The 22,469-nt window shown below is 43.4% G+C and overlaps 1 protein-coding gene across 2 annotated transcripts in view; it reads left to right on the forward strand.

Moving 5' to 3' along the window:
- LOC143289704 (heparan sulfate 2-O-sulfotransferase 1-like) overlaps nt 1-22,469 on the forward strand; it is a 148,468-nt gene that overhangs the window by 87,009 nt on the left and 38,990 nt on the right. For both annotated transcript variants that reach the window (XM_076598753.1, XM_076598754.1), the window contains exon 5: nt 7,921-8,059. In XM_076598753.1, coding sequence (XP_076454868.1) covers nt 7,921-8,059 — 139 coding nt within the window. The remainder of the gene's footprint in view (nt 1-7,920; nt 8,060-22,469) is intronic.

Raw genomic sequence — 22,469 nt, forward strand, 5'->3', positions numbered from 1 at the left:
TTAATAGTATTCTGCTCTGATCATTTTGCAAAAGTGATATCAATGATTACTGGTAGTATGTAGTAAGATACAATGAGATTATATGATGATATTATCATTTAGAATTGTGGTATATAAATTATAAAGTATAAACTGGCAGGCAAAATGGAATAAAAGATGGAAGTAACATGCAGTAGCAGAGTGGAGAGAGCAAGGACGCAAGAGAAAACATAAAGCCAACAATCAAAGATGGTTCCAGAAATGTGGGGAGAGATGAACTTTGCTGGCTAACCATAAGAGTGATGCACAGAATGAACTTTGCATGTCAAGCATGAAAGTGATGCTTTAAATGAACATTACCGGGCTATCCATGAGAGTGATTTACTATATGAACTTTGCTGGCTAACCATAACAGTGATGCACTAAATGAACATTACCGGACTATCCTTGAGAGTGATTCGCTAAATGATTATTGCTGGCTAACCATAACAGTGATGCACTAAATGAACATTACCGGGCTACCCATGAGAGTGATTCACTAAATGATTATTGCTGGCTAACCATAACAGTGATGCACTAAATGAACATTACTGGGCTATCCTTGAGAGTGATTCGCTAAATGATTATTGCTGGCTAACCATAACAGTGATGCACTAAATGAACATTACCGGGCTATCCATGAGAGTGATTCGCTAAATGATTATTGCTGGCTAACCATAACAGTGATGCACTAAATGAACATTACCGGGCTATCCATGAGAGTGATTCGCTAAATGATTATTGCTGGCTAACCATAACAGTGATGCACTAAATGAACATTACTGGGCTATCCTTGAGAGTGATTCGCTAAATGATTATTGCTGGCTAACCATAACAGTGATGCACTAAATGAACATTACCGGACTATCCTTGAGAGTGATTCGCTAAATGATTATTGCTGGCTAACCATAACAGTGATGCACTAAATGAACATTACCGGGCTATCCATGAGAGTGATTCACTAAATGATTATTGCTGGCTAACCATAACAGTGATGCACTAAATGAACATTACCGGACTATCCTTGAGAGTGATTCGCTAAATGATTATTGCTGGCTAACCATAACAGTGATGCACTAAATGAACATTACCGGGCTATCCATGAGAGTGGTTCGCTAAATGATTATTGCTGGCTAACCATAACAGTGATGCACTAAATGAACATTACCGGGCTATCCATGAGAGTGGTTCGCTAAATGATTATTGCTGGCTAACCATAACAGTGATGCACTAAATGAACATTACTGGGCTATCCATGAGAGTGGTTCGCTAAATGATTATTGCTGGCTAACCATAACAGTGATGCACTAAATGAACATTACTGGGCTATCCATGAGAGTGATTCGCTAAATGATTATTGCTGGCTAACCATAACAGTGATGCACTAAATGAACATTACTGGGCTATCCATGAGAGTGGTTCGCTAAATGATTATTGCTGGCTAACCATAACAGTGATGCACTAAATGAACATTACTGGGCTATCCATGAGAGTGATTCACTAAATGATTATTGCTGGCTAACCATAACAGTGATGCACTAAATGAACATTACCGGGCTATCCATGAGAGTGATTCGCTAAATGATTATTGCTGGCTAACCATAACAGTGATGCACTAAATGAACATTACCGGGCTACCCATGAGAGTGATTCACTAAATGATTATTGCTGGCTAACCATAACAGTGATGCACTAAATGAACATTACTGGGTTATCCATGAGAGTGATTCGCTAAATGATTATTGCTGGCTAACCATAACAGTGATGCACTAAATGAACATTACCGGGCTATCCATGAGAGTGGTTCACTAAATGAACATTGCTGGCTAACCATAACAGTGATGCACAGAATGAACTTTGCATGTCAGGCATGAAAGTGATGCACTAAATGAACATTACTGGGTTGTCCATGAGAATGATTCACTAAATGATTGTTGCTGGCTAACCATAACAGTGATGCACTAATTGAACATTACTGGGCTAACTATTAGTGATGCACTGAATGAACATTGCTGGCTAACCATTAGTGATGCACTGAATGAACATTGATCACTGATTAACCATGAGTGATGCACTGAATGAACATTGCTGACTAACCATGAGTGATGCACTGAATGAACATCGCTGACTAACCATGAGTGATGCACTGAATGAACATCACTGACTAACCATGAGTGATGCACTGAATGAACATCACTGACTAACCATGAGTGATGCACTGAATGAACGTAGCTGACTAACCATGAGTGATGCACTGAATGAACATCGCTGACTAACTGTGAGTGATGCACTGAATGAACATCGCTGACTAACCGTGAGTGATGCACTGAATGAACATCGCTGACTAACCATGAGTGATGCACTGAATGAACATTGATCGCTGACTAACCATGAGTGATTCACTGAATGAACATCGCTGACTAACCGTGAGTGATGCACTGAATGAACATTGCTGACTAACCGTGAGTGATGCACTGAATGAACGTAGCTGACTAACCTTGAGTGATGCACTGAATGAACATCGCTGACTAACCAAGAGTGATGCACTGAATGAACATCGCTGACTAACCATGAGTGATGCACTGAATGAACATCACTGACTAACCATGAGTGATGCACTTAATGAACATCACTGACTAACCTTGAGTGATGCACTGAATGAACATCACTGACTAACCATGAGTGATGCACTGAATGAACATCGTTCGCTGACTAACCTTGAGTGATGCACTGAATGAACATCGTTCGCTGACTAACCAAGAGTGATGCACTGAATGAACATCACTGACTAACCATGAGTGATGCACTGAATGAACATCACTGACTAACCATGAGTGATGCACTGAATGAACATAGCTGACTAACCGTGAGTGATGCACTGAATGAACATCGCTGACTAACCATGAGTGATGCACTGAATGAACATCGCTGACTAACCTTGAGTGATGCACTGAATGAACATCGCTGACTAACCATGAGTGATGCACTGAATGAACATCGCTGACTAACCTTGAGTGATGCACTGAATGAACATCGCTGACTAACTGTGAGTGATGCACTGAATGAACATCGCTGACTAACCGTGAGTGATGCACTGAATGAACATCGATCGCTGACTAACCAAGAGTGATGCACTGAATGAACATCGCTGACTAACCGTGAGTGATGCACTGAATGAACATCGCTGACTAACCATGAGTGATGCACTGAATGAACATCGCTGACTAACCTTGAGTGATGCACTGAATGAACATAGCTGACTAACCATGCACTGAATGAACGTAGCTGACTAACCATGAGTGATGCACTGAATCACACACACACACACACACCCACACCCACACCCACACACCCACACCCACACCCACACACACACACACACAGATTGGCTCTCTCTCCTTCACACATTCTATTCTCTCTATTTTTGTTTTTCTCTGCTGCCTCCCTCATCCCCCCACGCCCCCCCCCCCCCCCCCCCCCCCACCAAACACCCTCCCACCCTCCAACCCCCTCCTCTTTGGTATGTGTGTGCGAGTCGTTTTCGGGCTGACAGACTCTATGTCTCTTACCATTCCCCCTCTCCTAACCCTCACCCCCCACCCCGCCCACCCACACACACCACTCCGCCTCAACCCCCACCCTCAGTTCTGTCTGAGTACGAGTTGGTTGTTTTCTGGCTGTCAGACTCAGTGTCTATAACACACACACACACACACACACACACACACACGTAACATGGCTGTCAGACTCAGTGTTTATAACTAACACACACACACACGTAACATGGCTGTCAGACTCAGTGTCTCTCTGTGTTTCCAAACGGAAACCAGACCCGTCGTGTTCGAGTCTGGAGAACAGAAACACGTGCGGGGAGGGGAGGGCGGAGGGGGGTGGCTTGCCAGGATTGGTGGCGCGCCTTTGGTTGACGGGCGGGAGGAGTTGGGGTGGGGTTGGGGGGGGGGGGTGTGTGACTTGTCCACTGCCAACTTCCTATCCTCCCTCTTTTCCGCTCCCCAGTCCCCCCTCTCCCACCCTCCTCGCCCTTGCAGTGCCAATGGTGGGCAACAAGTGGCCTACGTCGATCCGACCAAGCGAGAGAGCCTTGTTTGCAAATTGACTGCCACAGTGCCACTGGTCCTGTTTTCCTTTTTTCCCTTCCCATTCTTGTGTGTGTGTGCGTGTGCGTGTGTGTGTGTGCGCGCGCGCGTTTGCGTACGTGTGTGTTAAAAGAAGAAAATGTGTGCGCGTATGTGTATGATGGCTTTAGACTGGCACACTTCTCTCTCTCTCTTGTCTTTCAGGGTGAGTTATCACCAGTGATGACAGTGGTATGGTGGGGATTACCTTTCTTTCAGGATGAGTATGGGGGATAATCACCAGTGATGTCAGTGGTATGGTGGGGATTACCTTTCTTTCAGGATGAGTATGGGGGATAATCACCAGTGATGACAGTGGTATGATGGGGATTACCTTTCTTTCAGGATGAGTATGGGGGATAATCACCAGTGATGACAGTGGTATGGTGGGGATTACCTTTCTTTCAGGATGAGTATGGGGGATAATCACCAGTGATGACAGTGGTATGATGGGGATTACCTTTCTTTCAGGATGAGTATGGGGGATAATCACCAGTGATGTCAGTGGTATGATGGGGATTACCTTTCTTTCAGGATGAGTATGGGGGATAATCACCAGTGATGACAGTGGTATGATGGGGATTACCTTTCTTTCAGGATGAGTATGGGGGATAATCACCAGTGATGTCAGTGGTATGGTAGGGATTACCTTTCAGGATGAGTATGGTGGATAATCACCAGTGATGTCAGTGGTATGGTAGGGATTACCTTTCAGGATGAGTATGGGGGATAATCACCAGTGATGTCAGTGGTATGGTGGGGATTACCTTTCTTTCAGGATGAGTATGGGGGATAATCACCAGTGATGACAGTGGTATGGTGGGGATTACCTTTCTTTCAGGATGGGTATGGGGGATAATCACCAGTGATGTCAGTGGTATGGTAGGGATTACCTTTCTTTCAGGATGAGTATGGGGGATAATCACCAGTGATGACAGTGGTATGATGGGGATTACCTTTCTTTCAGGATGAGTATGGGGGATAATCACCAGTGATGTCAGTGGTATGGTAGGGATTACCTTTCAGGATGAGTATGGGGGATAATCACCAGTGATGACAGTGGTATGATGGGGATTACCTTTCTTTCAGGATGAGTATGGGGGATAATCACCAGTGATGACAGTGGTATGATGGGGATTACCTTTCTTTCAGGATGAGTATGGGGGATAATCACCAGTGATGTCAGTGGTATGGTAGGGATTACCTTTCAGGATGAGTATGGGGGATAATCACCAGTGATGTCAGTGGTATGGTAGGGATTACCTTTCAGGATGAGTATGGGGGATAATCACCAGTGATGTCAGTGGTATGGTAGGGATTACCTTTCTTTCAGGATGGGTATGGGGGATAATCACCAGTGATGTCAGTGGTATGGTGGGGATTACCTTTCTTTCAGGATGGGTATGGGGGATAATCACCAGTGATGTCAGTGGTATGATGGGGATTACCTTTCTTTCAGGATGAGTATGGGGGATAATCAATTACCTTTCAGGATGAGTATGGGGGATAATCACCAGTGATGTCAGTGGTATGGTAGGGATTCTGCATTCTTTCAGTCCGAATTGGTAATAGATGGGTGCTGGCTTTGTGGTTGAATGGCGGAGAGTGGTGGTTACTGTTATGGTGACTGTGGTGGTTACTGTTATGGTGACTGGTGGTTACTGTTATGGTGACTGGTGGTTTCTGTTATGGTGACTGTGGTGGTTACTGTTATGGTGACTGTGGTGGTTACTGTTATGGTGACTGGTGGTTACTGTTATGGTGACTGGTGGTTACTGTTATGGTGACTGTGGTGGTGTGGAAATAAAAGAACAAAGTTTAGACTACGTATCTCTGATTTGACTGTACATCACTTTAGATACAAAGAAGGTAGAAATTCTGATTGAATGCGTCCTACATGTAAACAATCAAAGGAAGATGAAGTGCATTTTGTTCTCAGTTGTGAAGCGCGCAAAGATATTAGAGAAAACTATATTCAGCCTAGATATTATCAACACCCCTGCCTCTTTAAATTGGCCTTATTGTTATCCTGTACTTACGATAGCGTTGCTAGAAATATGTCTATATATCTTTATGAAGCCTTTAAGTTCAGAGTAATTGCTGTTTCTTAGTCTGATGAATGACTGGTAATATTTATTTCTGTATCTTATCCAGCCCTTTTGTTGATGATTATTTATAGCTTGTTAGACATTATTCACATTCCCCTTCACGAGCGGCTGAGGCCTAATGTGAATAAACCATCTTCAGTCAGTCTGTCTGTCTGTCTGTCTGTCTGTCTGTCTGTCAGTCTCTGTCTGTCTGTCTTCTCTCTCTCTCTCTTTCTGTCTCTCTCTGAACAGCCAGTGCTGACCAAGGTGTGTATATGTCAGATCGGGATGCAGAAAGCCCAATCTGCATCAGCACATGATGTCCTATTACTGCTGGCTGTCTCTCTCTCTGCCTCTCTTCCTGACTCTCTCTCTCCGTCTCCCTTCCTGACTCTCTCTCCGTCTCCCTTCCTCCCTCTCTCTCTTTCTCCCTTCCTGACTCTCTCTCTGTCTCCCTTCCTCCCTCTCTCTCTTTCTCCCTTCCTGACTCTCTCTCTGTCTCCCTTCCTCCCTCTCTCTGTCTCCCTTCCTGACTCTCTCTCTGTCTCCCTTCCTCCCTCTCTCTGTCTCCCTTCCTGACTCTCTCTCTGTCTCCCTTCCTGACTCTCTCTCTGTCTCCCTTCCTGACTCTCTCTCTGTCTCCCTTCCTCCCTCTCTCTCTGTCTCCCTTCCTGACTCTCTCTCTGTCTCCCTTCCTCCCTCTCTCTCTGTCTCCCTGACTGACTCTCTCTGTGTCTCCCTTCCTCCCTCTCTCTGTCTCCCTTCCTGACTCTCTCTCTGTCTCCCTTCCTGACTCTCTCTCTGTCTCCCTTCCTGACTCTCTCTCTGTCTCCCTTCCTCCCTCTCTCTGTCTCCCTTCCTGACTCTCTCTCTGTCTCCCTTCCTGACTCTCTCTCTGTCTCCCTTCCTCCCTCTCTCTCTGTCTCCCTGACTGACTCTCTGTCTCCCTTCCTCCCTCTCTCTCTCCCTTCCTGACTCTCTCTCTCTGTCTCCCTTCCTCCCTCTCTCTGTCTCCCTTCCTCCCTCTCTCTCTGTCTCCCTTCCTGACTCTCTCTCTGTCTCCCTTCCTCCCTCTCTCTCTGTCTCCCTTCCTGACTCTCTCTCTTTCTCCCTGACTGACTCTCTGTCTCCCTTCCTCCCTCTCTCTCTGTCTCCCTTCCTGACTCTCTCTCTGTCTCCCTTCCTCTCTCTCTGTCTCCCTTCCTGACTCTTTCTCTGCCTCTCTTCCTCTCTCTCTGTCTCCCTTCCTCCCTCTCTCTCTGTCTCCCTTCCTCTCTCTCTGTCTCCCTTCCTCTCTCTCTGTCTCCCTTCCTGACTCTTTCTCTGCCTCTCTTCCTCTCTCTCTGTCTCCCTTCCTGACTCTTTCTCTGCCTCTCTTCCTGACTCTCTCTCTGTCTCCCTTCCTCCCTCTCTCTCTGTCTCCCTTCCTCTCTCTCTGTCTCCCTTCCTGACTGACTCTCTGCCTCTCTTCCTGACTCTCTCTCTGTCTCCCTTCCTCCCTCCCTCTCTGTCCCCACAGTGTGTGCTAACAAAGCAAGATGTGCATCCTTTATTATCACCTCCAGGTAGAGAAACCGTCCAGTTACATCAGCAAATGGTGTGCTGTTACTGCTGACTGATGTCTGTCCACAGCCTGTGCCTGTGTGAAGTAAGCAAGGTGTGCATCATGTGTGTGTCAGGTTCGGGGTGCAGAAAACACCCATCTACATCAACATGATCCGGGAACCCATAGAACGCATGGTGTCCTACTACTACTTCCTGCGCTATGGGGACGACTTCCGGCCCTACATAAAGAGACGCAAGGCCGGTAACCACGAGGTCAGTGACTCTGTGTGTGTGTGTGTGTGTGTGTGTGTGTGTGTGTGTGTGTGTGCGTGTGTGTGTGTGAAGCGTGTAGGGGAGGAGAGGGGATGAGGGCGTGGACCATGTCAGTGAAGGAGCAGAGAGGGGGGAGGGGGGAGGACGGTGCCGAACACATGATTGCAGATGAGGTGTGGGATTGCAGCGCCATTTTAGCATGACTGATGGAGGCAGGGAGAGTGACTGCCCCTGACAGCAAGCTGTGTGCTGTGAGGCAAGAGTCAATGGGGAGAGAATGCACAGCGTCACATGGAATTTGTGCTGACTGGAATTCAGGGAGAGAGAGAGAGAGAACGCACAGCGTCACATGGAATTTGTGCTGACTGGAATTCAGGGAAAGAGAGAGAGAGAGAGAACGCACAGCGTCACATGGAATTTGTGCTGACTGGAATTCAGGGAGAGAGAGAGAGAGAGTTTCTATTAGAGTAAGTGGGATAAGCATGTAAATGCCCTCAGAACAGAGGGTTAAATGAAGTTAAAATATTCATAAAAGTAACTACCGGTAAACACAGTTATTGAATTTCAGACAGAACATTCACACACACACACACACACACACACACACACACACACACCCATCCATCCATCCATCCATCCACACACATCCATCCATCCACACATCCACCCACACATCCACACATACATCCACACATAAATCCACACACACATCCACATATACATCCACACATAAATCCACACACACATCCACATATAAATCCACACACACATCCACATATAAATCCACACACACATCCACATATAAATCCACACACACATCCACATATACATCCACACATCCACATATGCATCTACACATACATCCACACATCCACACATAAATCCATACATACATCCACACATCCACATATACATCCACACATACGTCCACACATCCACATATACATCCACACATCCACATATACATCCACACATCCACCCACACATCCACATATACCTCCACACATCCATCCATCCATACATAAATACATAACCACGCATATGTTTATAGAGTTGACCTGCACATATTTGCTTGAATGACAAAAAAGCACACAAGTGCACCTGCACTAATATATCTGCAAATGGATTCAGATAAAAACACATATTAAGTAAACAGATTTGTATTTGAAAAGAGAGAGATCCAGAGACAGAGAGCGAGCATTGAGTGTTCGTGAGGGAAGTGTGTGAGCAGCTCATCCATGCTTGTGGAGAGCTGTCTGGTGGTGACACATCTGCCAGGTGGTGACACATCTGCCTGGTGGTGACACATCTGCCTAGAAAACGAGAGAATCTGAGTGTGTGGGATCGAACACCCCCCTCGACTACTAGACCTTGACTGGTTGTCTGGACGCTTGTCATTCAGATGAGGCGATGACCCAAAGTCCCAGCTGTAGCATGCAATTAGCAAACATTAAAGAACACACAGCAACAAAGGTTTTTTTGTTTGTTTTTTCTCAAGGCCTGACTAAGCGCGTTGTGTTATGCTGCTGGTTAGGCATCTGCTTGGCAGATGTGGTGTAGCGTATATGCATTTGTCCGAACGCAGTGACGCCTCCTTGAGCTACTGATACTGATACTGTCTATAGCAAGATTTTGAAGAAAAATTCACTCCAGTATATGTGTGTGTGTGCACGTGGCTGAAGCTTAACTGAACAGGAAACGAATGATGAAATGCCCAAGAAAGGAACGATGAAATGCCCAAAGGCACCTTTCATTTGGTTCAACCCAATAGTCAACCTGCTGTGCAAATGACTCCATGTTTGTAAAAACACTTCTGACTTCGGTGTGTGATGGAAGATAAGACTTCAGTAGAAATCCTGCTGTGTAATGACACTTTGTAAAACACTTTGAGTTTGGTCTGTGAGAGAAGGATATATATAAGTATTAATGAAAATAGATGAGTTTGGTCTTTGAGGGAAGGATCTATGTAAGTGTCAATGAAAATAGATAACCATTTTGGTATGTGATGACGGGCACAATAGCCCAGTGGTTAAAGCGTTGGACTCTCAATCTCAGGGTCCCGGGTTCGAATCTTGGTGACGGCGCCTGGTGGGTAGAGGGTGGAGATTTTTCCAATCTCACAGGTCAACATATGTGCAGACCTGCTAGTGCCTGAATCCCCTTCGTGTGTATGCGCAAGCAGAAAATCAAATACGCACATAAGATCCTGTAATCCATGTCAGCGTTCGGTTGGTTATGGAAGCAAGAATATACCCAGCATGCACACCCCCGAAAGCGGAGTATGGCTGCCTAGATGGCGGGGTAAAAACGGTCATACACGTAAAACCCCACTCATGTACATATGAGTGAACGAAGAAGAAGGTATGTGACAAATAATGATAGGTAATAAAGGATATGTGTAAGTATCAGTGATAATGGATTATAGGTAATAAAGGATGTGTGTAAGTATCAGTGATAATGGATTATAGGTAATAAAGGATATGTGTAAGTATCAATGATAATGGATTATAGGTAATAAAGGATGTGTGTAAGTATCAGTGATAATGGATAATCCTTTAGGTCTTTGAGGGAAGACAGGATCTATGTATCAGTGATAATTGATGATCCTTTTGATATGTGACGGAAGAAACGATTCATGTATCATAATAATAGATGCTGCTTTTGATGTTTGAGGGAAGATAGAATCTGTGTTAAGTATCAGTAATGATAGATACTCCTTTTGGTGTGTGACGGAAAATAAGATATATGTAAGTATCAATAATAATTGATACTCTTTTTTGTATGTTGGGGAAGATAGGATCTGTGTAAGTATCAATAGTAATAGAAACTCCTTTTGGTGTGTGACGGAAGATAGGATCTGTGAAAGTATCAGTATGACAGTAGTAATAGATACTTCTTTTGGTGTGTGACGGAAGATAGGATCTGTGTAAGTATCAATAATAATAGATACTTCTTTTGGCGTGTGATGGAAGATAGGATCTGTGAAAGTATCAGTATGACGGTAGTAATAGATACTTCTTTTGGTGTGTGATGGAAGATAGGATCTGTGTAAGTATCAATAGTAATAGATACTTCTTTTGGTGTGTGACAGAAGATAGGATCTGTGTAAGTAAGGATCTGTGTAAGTATCAATAGTAATAGATACTTCTTTTGGTGTGTGACAGAAGATAGGATCTGTGTAAGTATCAGTATGACAGTAGTAATAGATACTTCTTTTGGTGTGTGACAGAAGATAGGATCTGTGTAAGTATCAATAGTAATAGATACTTCTTTTGGTGTGTGACAGAAGATAGGATCTGTGTAAGTATCAGTATGACAGTAGTAATAGATACTTCTTTTGGTGTGTGACGGAAGATAGGATCTGCGTAAGTATCAGTATGACAGTAGTAATAGATACTTCTTTTGGTGTGTGATGGAAGATAGGATCTGTGTAAGTATCAGTATGACAGTAGTAATAGATGCTCCTTTTGGCCTGTGATGGAAGACAGGAACAGTGTAAGTATCAATAATAAAAGATAATCCTTTTGGTGTGTGATACAAGGTAGGATCTGTGGAAGTATCCATAATGAAAGATAATCCTTTTGGTGTGCTCATGGACACAATAGGACACAGTGTGCTGATGACAACACGATAGAACACATTATGCTGATGATAGGACACGTGCTGACAATAGGACAGAATAGGGCACAGTGTGCTGATGACAGGACACAATAGGACACAGTGTGCTGATGATAGGACACAGTGTGCAACACACAGTGTGCTGACGACAGGACACGATAGGACACAGTGTGTTGACGATAGGACACGATAGGACCCAGTGTGTTGACGATAGGACATGATATGACCCAGTGTGTTGACTATAGGACATGATAGGACACAGTGTGCTGATGATAGGACCCAGTCTGTTGACGATAGGACATGATAGGACACAGTGTGCTGATGATAGGACACAGTGTGCTGACGACAGGACATGATAGGACAGAGTGTGCTGATGATAGGACAGAGTGTGCTGATGATAGGACACAGTGTGCTGATGATAGGACACAGTGAGCTGATGATAGGACACAGTGTGTGACACACAGTGTGCTGACAATAGGACACAGTGTGTTGACGATAGGACATGATAGGACACAGTGTGCTGATGATAGGACACAGTGTGCTGACGATAGGACATGATAGGACACAGTGTGCTGATGATAGGACCCAGTCTGTTGACGATAGGACATGATAGGACACAGTGTGCTGATGATAGGACACAGTGTGCTGACGACAGGACATGATAGGACACAGTGTGCTGATGATAGGACAGAGTGTGCTGATGATAGGACATGATAGGACACAGTGTGCTGATGATAGGACACAGTGTGCTGATGATAGGACACAGTGAGCTGATGATAGGACACAGTGTGTGACACACAGTGTGCTGACAATAGGACACAGTGTGTTGACGATAGGACATGATAGGACACAGTGTGCTGATGATAGGACACAGTGTGCTGACGATAGGACATGATAGGACACAGTGTGCTGATGATAGGCCATGATAGGACACAGTGTATTGACGACAGGACATGATAGGACACAGTGTGCTGATGATAGGACACAGTGTGCTCATGATAGGACAGTGTGCTGATGACAGGACACGATAGGACACAGTGTGCTGATGACAGGACATGATAGGACACAGTGTGCTCATGATAGGACATGATAGGACACAGTGTGCTCATGATAGGACACAGTGTGCTGATGATAGGACATGATAGGACACAGTGTGCTGATGACAGGACATGATAGGACACAGTGTGCTCATGATAGGACATGATAGGACACAGTGTGCTCATGATAGGACACAGTGTGCTGATGATAGGACACAATAGGACACAGTGTGCTGATGATAGGACACAGTGTGCTGATGATAGGACACGATAGGCCACAGTGTGCTGATGATAGGCCACAGTGTGCTGATGATAGGACACAATAGGACACAATGTGCTGATGATAGGACACAGTGTGCTGATGACAGGACATGATAGGACACAGTGTGCTGATGATAGGACACGATAGGACACAGTGTGCTGATGATAGGACACAGTGTGCTGATGATAGGACACAATAGGACACAATGTGCTGATGATAGGACACAGTGTGCTTACGACAGGACATGATAGGACACAGTGTGCTGACGATAGGACACAGTGTGCTGATGACAGGACATGATAGGACACAGTGTGCTGATGACAGGACACGATAGGACACTGTGTGCTGACGATAGGACACAGTGTGCTGACGACAGGACACGATAGGACAAAGTGTGCTGATGATAGGACATGATAGGACACAGTGTGCTGATGACAGGACATGATAGGACACTGTGTGCTGACGATAGGACACAGTGTGCTGACGACAGGACACGATAGGACACAGTGTGCTGACGATAGGACATGATAGGACACAGTGTGCTGACGATAGGACACAGTGTGCTGACAACATGACACAATAGGACACAGTGTGCTGATGATAGGACACAGTGTGTTGATGATAGGACACGAAAGGACACAGTGTGCTGACCGATAGGACACAGTGTGCTGATGATAGGACACAGTGTGCTGACGACAGGACACGATGCCTCCCACAACTAGCGCTGTCTGTCAGTCCCACTGTTGAGTTGATTGGTCAGTCCCACACCCTGCCTGCACACACTGCTGTTCGTTTCTCCACCACGTGCCCTGTCTGCCTGTATTGGCTAGGGAATTTAGATTAAAGTTTGCGTTAGGTCCATTCGTTTCTCCGCCACGTGCCCTGTCTGCCTGTATTGGTTAGGGAATTTAGATTAAAGTTTGCGTTAGGTCCATTCGTTTCTCCGCCACATGCCCTGTCTGCCTATATAGGCCAGGGAATTTAGATTAAAGTTTGCGTTAGATCCATTCATTTCTCCGCCACATGCCCTGTCTGCCTATATAGGCCAGGGAATTTAGATTAAAGTTTGCGTTAGGTCCATTCGTTTCTCCGCCACGTGCCCTGTCTGCCTGTATTGGTTAGGGAATTTAGATTAAAGTTTGCGTTAGGTCCATTCGTTTCTCCGCCACATGCCCTGTCTGCCTATATAGGCCAGGGAATTTAGATTAAAGTTTGCGTTAGGTCCATTCGTTTCTCCGCCACGTGCCCTGTCTGCCTATATAGGCCAGGGAATTTAGATTAAAGTTTGCGTTAGGTCCATTCGTTTCTCCGCCACGTGCCATGTCTGCCTATATAGGCCAGTGAATTTAGATTACAGTTTGCGTTAGGTCCATTCGTTTCTCCGCCACTGTATAGGCTAGGGAATTTAGATTCAATTTTGCGTTAGGTCCATTCGTTTCTCCGCCACGTGCCCTGTCTGCCTATATAGGCTAGGGAATTTAGATTCAAGTTTGCGTTGGGTCCAAATATGAGCAACAAAACGATCTTTTTACGATAAAATAGAATAAATCATACTGATCACACTGATAGGTTTACGACTGTAGGGGGGCGGGAACATCATTAGATTTTGATTTTTAATGTCCAGAATCGTCTGTTTTTATTACTTCTGCCCGTGTGAGAGAGTCTTACAAAGAGTCGCACGGCAAGAACATGCAAAGGTTACACAAGCGCGGTATAAGGGGTCGCCAGAGGAAAGCGTTCAGCGTGGTACAGTACATGTGACTGACTGCTGCCACGCTGATGCTGATCTGTGAGCAGGTCACTGCAGCAGACAACTGATTCTAAACAGAAAGCTAGGAGAGAGCTCTTTGGGGTAAAAAAGAAACAAACACTTTCAGTTTCATGCATTTTATACAAAACTGTTAGAAGACGCAAATTCACTTTTATGAATGTTTTCCAGTTGATTACCATTCATGACATATCATAAAGAATGAAATTGGTATTATACCAACTGCAAAGGTGAATTTATGAAGGCAGCACAGGATCATTTAGTTCGTAAGTACAATTTTGTTGATATTTTATGCAATGCGCAACTTGGATACACTCCATGCTCTGCGTATTAACGTGTAGAATATAAATATCTAAATATGTGTTAACTAGGTTCGGTTACAATGAACATTATCGGCGCTCTGTCCAGACAATAAATTCTGAAAGTACGGAGGGCAGATGATGGCAAAATGGAATATCATGTCTTGATGTGAAAAGAACGGTATGAAATACATATTTTTCTTTGGAAATGAACCGGTATTTGGAAATGTGACTCACAAACCCTGGCACAGTAGATGTCGATTTAGCATGGAATATAAATAATAATCATAATGATAACAATGGATCATAAATTTTATTAATGATTATGTAAAACTTTGTTGTAACATATGTAACATTGAATCCAGGTTACCTAAACTAAATTTCCGGACATATATGTTTGAATTACTGGATTTATGATGATGATAGTAATGAATCTATTGTGCAATCCTTTGCCCATGAAATGAAATCAAAGTATGTGCAAAATTATGTATTTTATTTGTGATAGCGTATGTGGCAAGGGGCCTTAATTTTCATAAGAGATTTATAGAATTAAAACATCCTTGCTCTCAATGCCAAGTTGTGACAAAGTGCAACTGGTGGTAAAGGGTTGTGAATTATTGTTTGGATTCGGTTTGGATAAAAGAATTGAAACATTAAAGGGAATAACTTTGGATCTATTTTGCAATTGATCTTTATCCTGCCAGCGACGCCACTTTGTAGCCGAGTGGTGTATTGAAGGGACGGTACAAAAGAATTACTGATGATTGTATTAAAGGATAGAAAAGTTCCACGCGCAGGCCAGAAACATGTAGAGGCCAGTCACGAAATGGTTTTCTATTATTTAATTTACAATATTTATGAGAAGATAAAAGAGAAGAAGATAAAAAAAATAGTGCAAATGATACATAGTGAGATGTTGGCCTCAGGGATAATGCACAACACACACTGCTTGCGACACAGCTAGAGAGAGAGAGAGAGCAGGCTGTAGCCAATGACTGGCCAGGTGGAAAAGTGACCAGTGATCACCCACTCCATCTAATTATGCAAGTTAAGCAAACTGCACTGACGCTAGCACGGCGCGTGAAGTGAATTGGCTCAAATCCCACTAAATTTGATAAGCATTGTGTTTCTTACAAGGTGTTCAATGATAGATTTCTAAATGATTCCTGAACCGATTCACGTCGGATAGGTCGCAAAAGAAAGAGCTCAACGCCTACTTTCTAATGAGTATGAAATGAAGTGTTGATTATCAAAGATGAATTTATAATATTAATTTAAGTCACCTGAAAAGGGTCAGTTTTAGCGAGCTTGTCGCTGAAAATTATAAACTGCGTTAAATCAGTTAACCTAGGCAAACACAAATGGAATAGATTTAAAGATGGAATTTCGACAATTCTGCCAGTATGTAATACTTGTAGTTTACTGATCCGACAAAAGAGATATTTAATTAAATATGCTGTGTCACAAACACAAATTTCTGCTCACCCAATGGCGTACAGTAACACTACTTGAAGCTTAGCGTCAGTTGAAATCTTTACACTGACGAACGATTGAATTGAAATCAAGCATGCTTCTAACTGATTAAACTGTGTGTGAGAGCACAACAAATATAATATTAGAGTGAACGATACAGAGACTTGATATAATAGATGTTTAGAGAATAGGTTTATAATGGGCTTTGCACTCAAACCGGGAATGGTGTCACACATTCTGTGCAAGCGTTGAAGACTGCCAAGTTAGTTGCGAAAAAGGCGTCTGCTATAGCTAATCTTTCAGCTTGTGCTGTGAGTTTTTTTTGTGTGTTTTGTTTTGTTTTTGTTTTGTTTTTTGCTGCCCCATCATCTGCACCGTTTCGGTGGCATTACTCCCACGCCGTTCATTTAAATTCCCCCATACACGGCCACACCCGGGTTCGTCCGTCGCAATTCTAGCGTCGGCAGTCCACAGGGAACCATCGATGTTAGGTCGCCAGGAGGCCACACACCAGAGGAGACCCTGCACTGCTGCTGAGTCACTTTAGTGGTGTTCAGTGGTGCCTGTTCTGTTTTAACGTACTTAGGACACCACCTACTAAGCCCCCTACTAACGACAATAATGGCTTAGTCGCAGAGCCAGACTGAGTGAGCGTCCCTCCCAGATTGGAGACTGCCACCACGTCCCTCAAACAACAGCCCCCCATGAATCTGCCGACACTGACGACATTGACAGGACTCACCCCAAGCACGGAAGTGGAGGGGTATCGAAACTGAGGTCACCATGAGAGCAGGGCATGAAAGGCCACAGACTTTGAGACTATTTTGTTTATATTGATGACGATGAAGGATGATGACGATGACGATGATGATGACGATGTTACTGTGGAGGTCCATTTTGGTTTGGGACTGCGTGACAAGGCTGTACTCTACGCTTCCTGTCATAATGATATCCTGGCGTTAACCAGGCCCGAGAGATACAGACACTTGCAGTGTTGGTCAGGTAATTAGAGCAACACACCCAAAGACGCATCCTTGAAGTGGATGACACACGACTGTGTGGTCCCAGTCTCCCCATTTAAGCCCACAGCACACTCAACTCTGGGTAGGAGCCGGCCACGGGCCGAAAAACCCACCTCCGCTGGGATTCGAACCCGCATCCTCCCAGCCGTCAGTCCGCGACGCTAACCACTTTGCCACGGTGGCGAGTTGAACTACAGTTAGTAGCCAGTCGTATTGAGCACTTGGCTACGTATTAATGATTACCTAAAACCTTATGACATATTTAACATGGAACCCAAAATACCTAAACTAACTTCCCCACCCTGGATGATTTTATTTTTTCAGAAACAATGCAGGCTCTCCATTTTCACATAAATTCTCCCCAGTGTTTAACTGTTTAAAGTACTACTGTTCATCTTATGAAATGAGAATTGTATAATTTATATCACCTACCAAAAGTTATCCTCTTTATCTGAAGAATTGTGATTAAAAAATTAAAAAATAAAAATCCGGATTCTTTGTACCTTTGTATTCGATTAATCACCATAAAACTGATTAGTGTTATCCTCACAGTGAACAAATATGTAGGATTGCAGGAGAACAAAATGTAATAAAAGTAAAACTATGAGAAAAAACCAAAACCAAACAACAATAACAACAACAACAACTAACAAGACTCACTTGTGATACACTTTAAAAAAAATCCAAGCTTTTTATGTATTGAGTATAATGCATTTACTGTTATATTTATATTTTTTATATTCTCTAAACTTGGCACTTTGATCTGATATTCGACCCAACAAAAGATCTGTCATTATTATCATATTTTGTTCAAACAAGAACTTCTTTTGCTAAGCATGGAAGTTTTGTTTATTGCAAACGTTTTGGTGCAGACAGTAAAACAAGGGAAATTACTCAGCTGGGGGACTTAGTTTGCTTTAAACTGATCTTTCTCATCTTAAACATTACATTTTGAAATTATACTCAATACATAAAAAGCTTGGATGTTTTTTAAAAAGTGCATCACAAGTGAGTCTTGAAGGCCTTGCCTCTCTTGTTTCAAAATGTAATGTTTAAGATGAGAAAGATCAGTTTAAAGCAAATTAAGTCCCCTAGCATTAATTAGAGTAATTTCCCTTTTTTACTATCTGCAAATGATAATAATGACTGCTCTTGTTGTTGGGTCAGAATATCAGATCAAAGTGCCAAGTTTAGAGAATACAAAAAATATGAATACAACAGTAAATGCAGTTTGCATATAATTAGGCTTCATTTTAATTTTTTTGTGCCCATCCCAGAGGTGCAATATTGTTTTAAACAAGATGACTGGAAAGAACTGAATTTTTCCTATTTTTATGCCTAATTTGGTGTCGACTGACAAAGTATTTGCAGAGAAAATGTCAATGTTAAAGTTTACCACGGACACACACACACACACACACACACACGCACACAGACAACCGAACACCGGTTAAAACATAGACTCACTTTGTTTACACAAGTGAATAAGGAATCTTATTACCTTCGTAAAGCAGAACCGAAGAGCATGTGTTCTGTGTCAGAATGTAACACTTCACTTCATCTGAAGTACTACTAAACGTGAAATGCTTCAAACTTAATTGATTTTAAGAAATTCATTCACAATCAGTGTATAGTTTGGCTTTTCAGAACTTGTGTGATGTAAAATGTGGCTGTTCTAATCAAATTCTGCAAAACAATAAGCACATAGGGACTGACGTGTTTCGGATACAATGATTTTTTTCATTCCACACTTCGTCTGTCTTGTGAACTGATAAACTATATCATTTCGTGATAAAACTTCACCAGACAGCAAAAGCCAGAATCAAGGTAATTTAAGGGGGTGATTTTCTACTTTGAACTTTGTTGTTTGGAACTTTTGATGCAACAAGTCTTCAGCTGAAAGCAGTCTTATCGAACTACATACGTTGACTTGGTTCGAAATCTTACGCCAGTATCTGAATATTACCGCATCTCTCCATGTGTCAGAAACAGTGATTGTGTCTAAACTTAATCGGATGAGAGAAAAATGCATAAACAAACCATAACAACGATGAAATTAACATACACAGTTTATTTTCAAACAATATATCAACCATTGGGTGCGAATGAACATATCGGAGGTTTCCATGTAACATAAATTATGTACATTTCACATGCTGTCAGAAACAACACATTCTCTGAATCTGTTGTGTTCAAACACACGATTGAAGGGTGTTTGCCAAACCGATTTACGCTTTCCCGCGATGAATCCGCGTGATTTATGTGAAAACACTTCTAATTTTGTTTACATGTATATTTTTATTGGGTCGTTTACATGCACAGAAGTAACACATAAAAGCGGAACCGATTGCATTTAAATAGTTCAATAGACATTTTCACCAGAAAATGAGTGTAAGTGCTGTCGAAGATAGATGTGTTGACCCCCTGTTGCAAGTAAAGAACGTGTAGTGTATTCATAAATGTACTTGCCTTTGAATGAATAAAAAACATGTCAAGAGGAACGGGTTGTTTACGTCTGTCACGCGGGTTTTTTGTGTAATATTCCAAACTTAATGTACCATTTTTATTGATGATCATACCGTTCTTTTTACATCAAGACATGTTGTTAGTCGATTTTGCCGTGAGAAATAGTCAACCACTACCAGGTAGGTAGTTCCCTTCAGCTCGAACAAATCCATCCCCAGTCTGGACCATGGGCGGTCCGGGAAAGATGATGGTAGAAGAGGTTCTCTTCTTTCCGGGCGGTGAATGGCGCATGTGCTGCATTTGTTGACCATCTCTTCTATCTGGCAAGATAGAGAAGGCCACCAAACTGATGACGTAGCAAGTGCGCGCGTCTTGGTGATGCCTAAGTGTCCACGGTGGAGTTTTTCCAGTGTGTCAAGTCTCAGACTTCTGGGCATCGCAAGTTTGGCGAGGTTTTCGTCTACCGAGGCCATAGGGTGAACTTCTCTCTTCACCGCTTTGTTGAGGTTGGTGTAGTCGATGCAGATGCGGACGGAGCCATCTGGCTTTGGTACAACTACTACACCGGAGCACCAGCTGGTAGGCTTTGTGACAGGAGAGATGACCCCTTCTTGCAGCATGCGGTCAATTTCTTCCTTGACCTTTGATTTCAGAGCGTGTGGGACCTTGCGTGGTGCGTAGATGCAGGTAGGTCGAATGTCTGGATTGACTGTGATGGAGTATGGAGCCGTTTTCAAGTGACCTACGCCCTTGAACAGTGCTGGAAACTCTTTTTGTGGATCAAGATGGTCGGGCGGTGTACTAACATAGTACACGCGTGTGACCAACCCCAGTTTTTCGCATGCTGACCTGCCCAGTAGTGATGTAGTTTGCCCTTTAATGACGTACATCTCTTCTGTGATATGACTGTCTCTGTACTGAAGACTTGCTGTCATCGTACCTAAAACAGTCAGTTTCTTTCCCCCTGGCCCACGAAGAACTTTGTTTGAGCTGCTGTCGCGATGTCAGTCCCTCGGCCAGTACAGACACTGCTGCGCCTGTGTCTAGTTTGGATTTCTGCAAATGGCCATCTACTGAAATGTCTGCTGTCCAGGCTTCATCTTCAACACTGAAAATGTGTTCTAGAAAATTGTCATCAGAGTCTGAGTCTGCTGAGACTTCCTGTACTCTTGTGTGCTGACGACCACGGCAAACTGCTTTGTAGTGACCCTTCTTCCCACATTTGCCGCATTCAGCATGCCTAGCTGGACAGCTGTTTCTGTTATGTGGCTCTTTCCCACAGTAGTAACACTGTTTCTCTGATTTGTCCTTTTTACCATCTCTTGGTCTTTTGCTTTTGAAATCAGTTTTCTTCTGTCTTTGATGTCTGACACTGTCTACTGATGTTGAGGTTTCACCGCGTAGAATGGGTTGGCTTTCTTTTCTTGCCTCCGCCTGCCTAGCAATCTGTACTGCTTCAGTAAGTGTGAGTTTTGGCTTGGACTGTAGGTCGTTGGATAGGGAATCATCCCTGACTCCTACCACGATTCTGTCTCTTATTAATTCTTCCTTGAGTGTACCGAAGGAACATTCCTCAGCTAGCTTAAACAAATCTTGTATGAAAGAGTCAATTGTCTCAGAGTCCTTTTGTGTTCGCCTATTGAACTTTGCCCTCACGACAATGACGTTTTTTCTAGTGTCAAAATAGTCATTGAAAGCTTTGAGAATGGCGTCATAAAAATTATGTGAGCATGTCGTCGTCCTCTGATATGGAAAGTGTTGCTAGAATGTCATCAGCAATATCGCCCATTGTGTAGAGAAACACGCTCACCTGCTCCTTTTCAGGTTTAGACTTGAGACCTGAGCCAACACGAAACCGTTCGAAACGTTGTCGCCATGTCGGCCATGCTGCCGGTGAACCGTTGAAAGTCTTTGGCGTTGGTAGGTTGACGGGCCGTGATGCCATCGAACCTTGCGCTGCCGCCGCTTGGTTGTCTGCATTCTCTGCCATCATGTCGTAGCCGCTGCCACCATGTATGATTGGCGAGTGTGAGGTACAGACAAGAGAAACCAGCCAGACTGAATCATAACAGAGACCTGGTTAGAGCGTTAGGCCGTGAGTTTTTATTTTTATTCCCAAAAAACCTCTTCCTTCTTTCTCTCCGTTAGGAGTAGTGTCCCTTGAATTCGTCTGCTAGATAATACCACAATCTTACATGTTTTTCCTTTTTTCACTATTGCCTATGCGCAGTAAATTTAGTGTTCAAAGTCCTTTAAGAAAGGCATGGAAAACAAAATTGAGCAATGGTCTTTTCTTATTATAAAGCAGTTAAAAATAAGGTCTTTTAAAAGAGACAAAAGCCTTTGTGTTAAATTCATAAGGGAAAGTTATTTTGTAGAAGAAAAAAAAATTAAAAAAAGAAAAAAGAAAAGAAAGGGAGATGTAGATGGACTATTAACAAGAAATACAAACTGTTAACATCAAA

The sequence above is a fragment of the Babylonia areolata genome, chromosome 14, assembly GCF_041734735.1.
Source record: "Babylonia areolata isolate BAREFJ2019XMU chromosome 14, ASM4173473v1, whole genome shotgun sequence".
Lineage (NCBI taxonomy): Eukaryota > Metazoa > Mollusca > Gastropoda > Neogastropoda > Buccinidae > Babylonia > Babylonia areolata.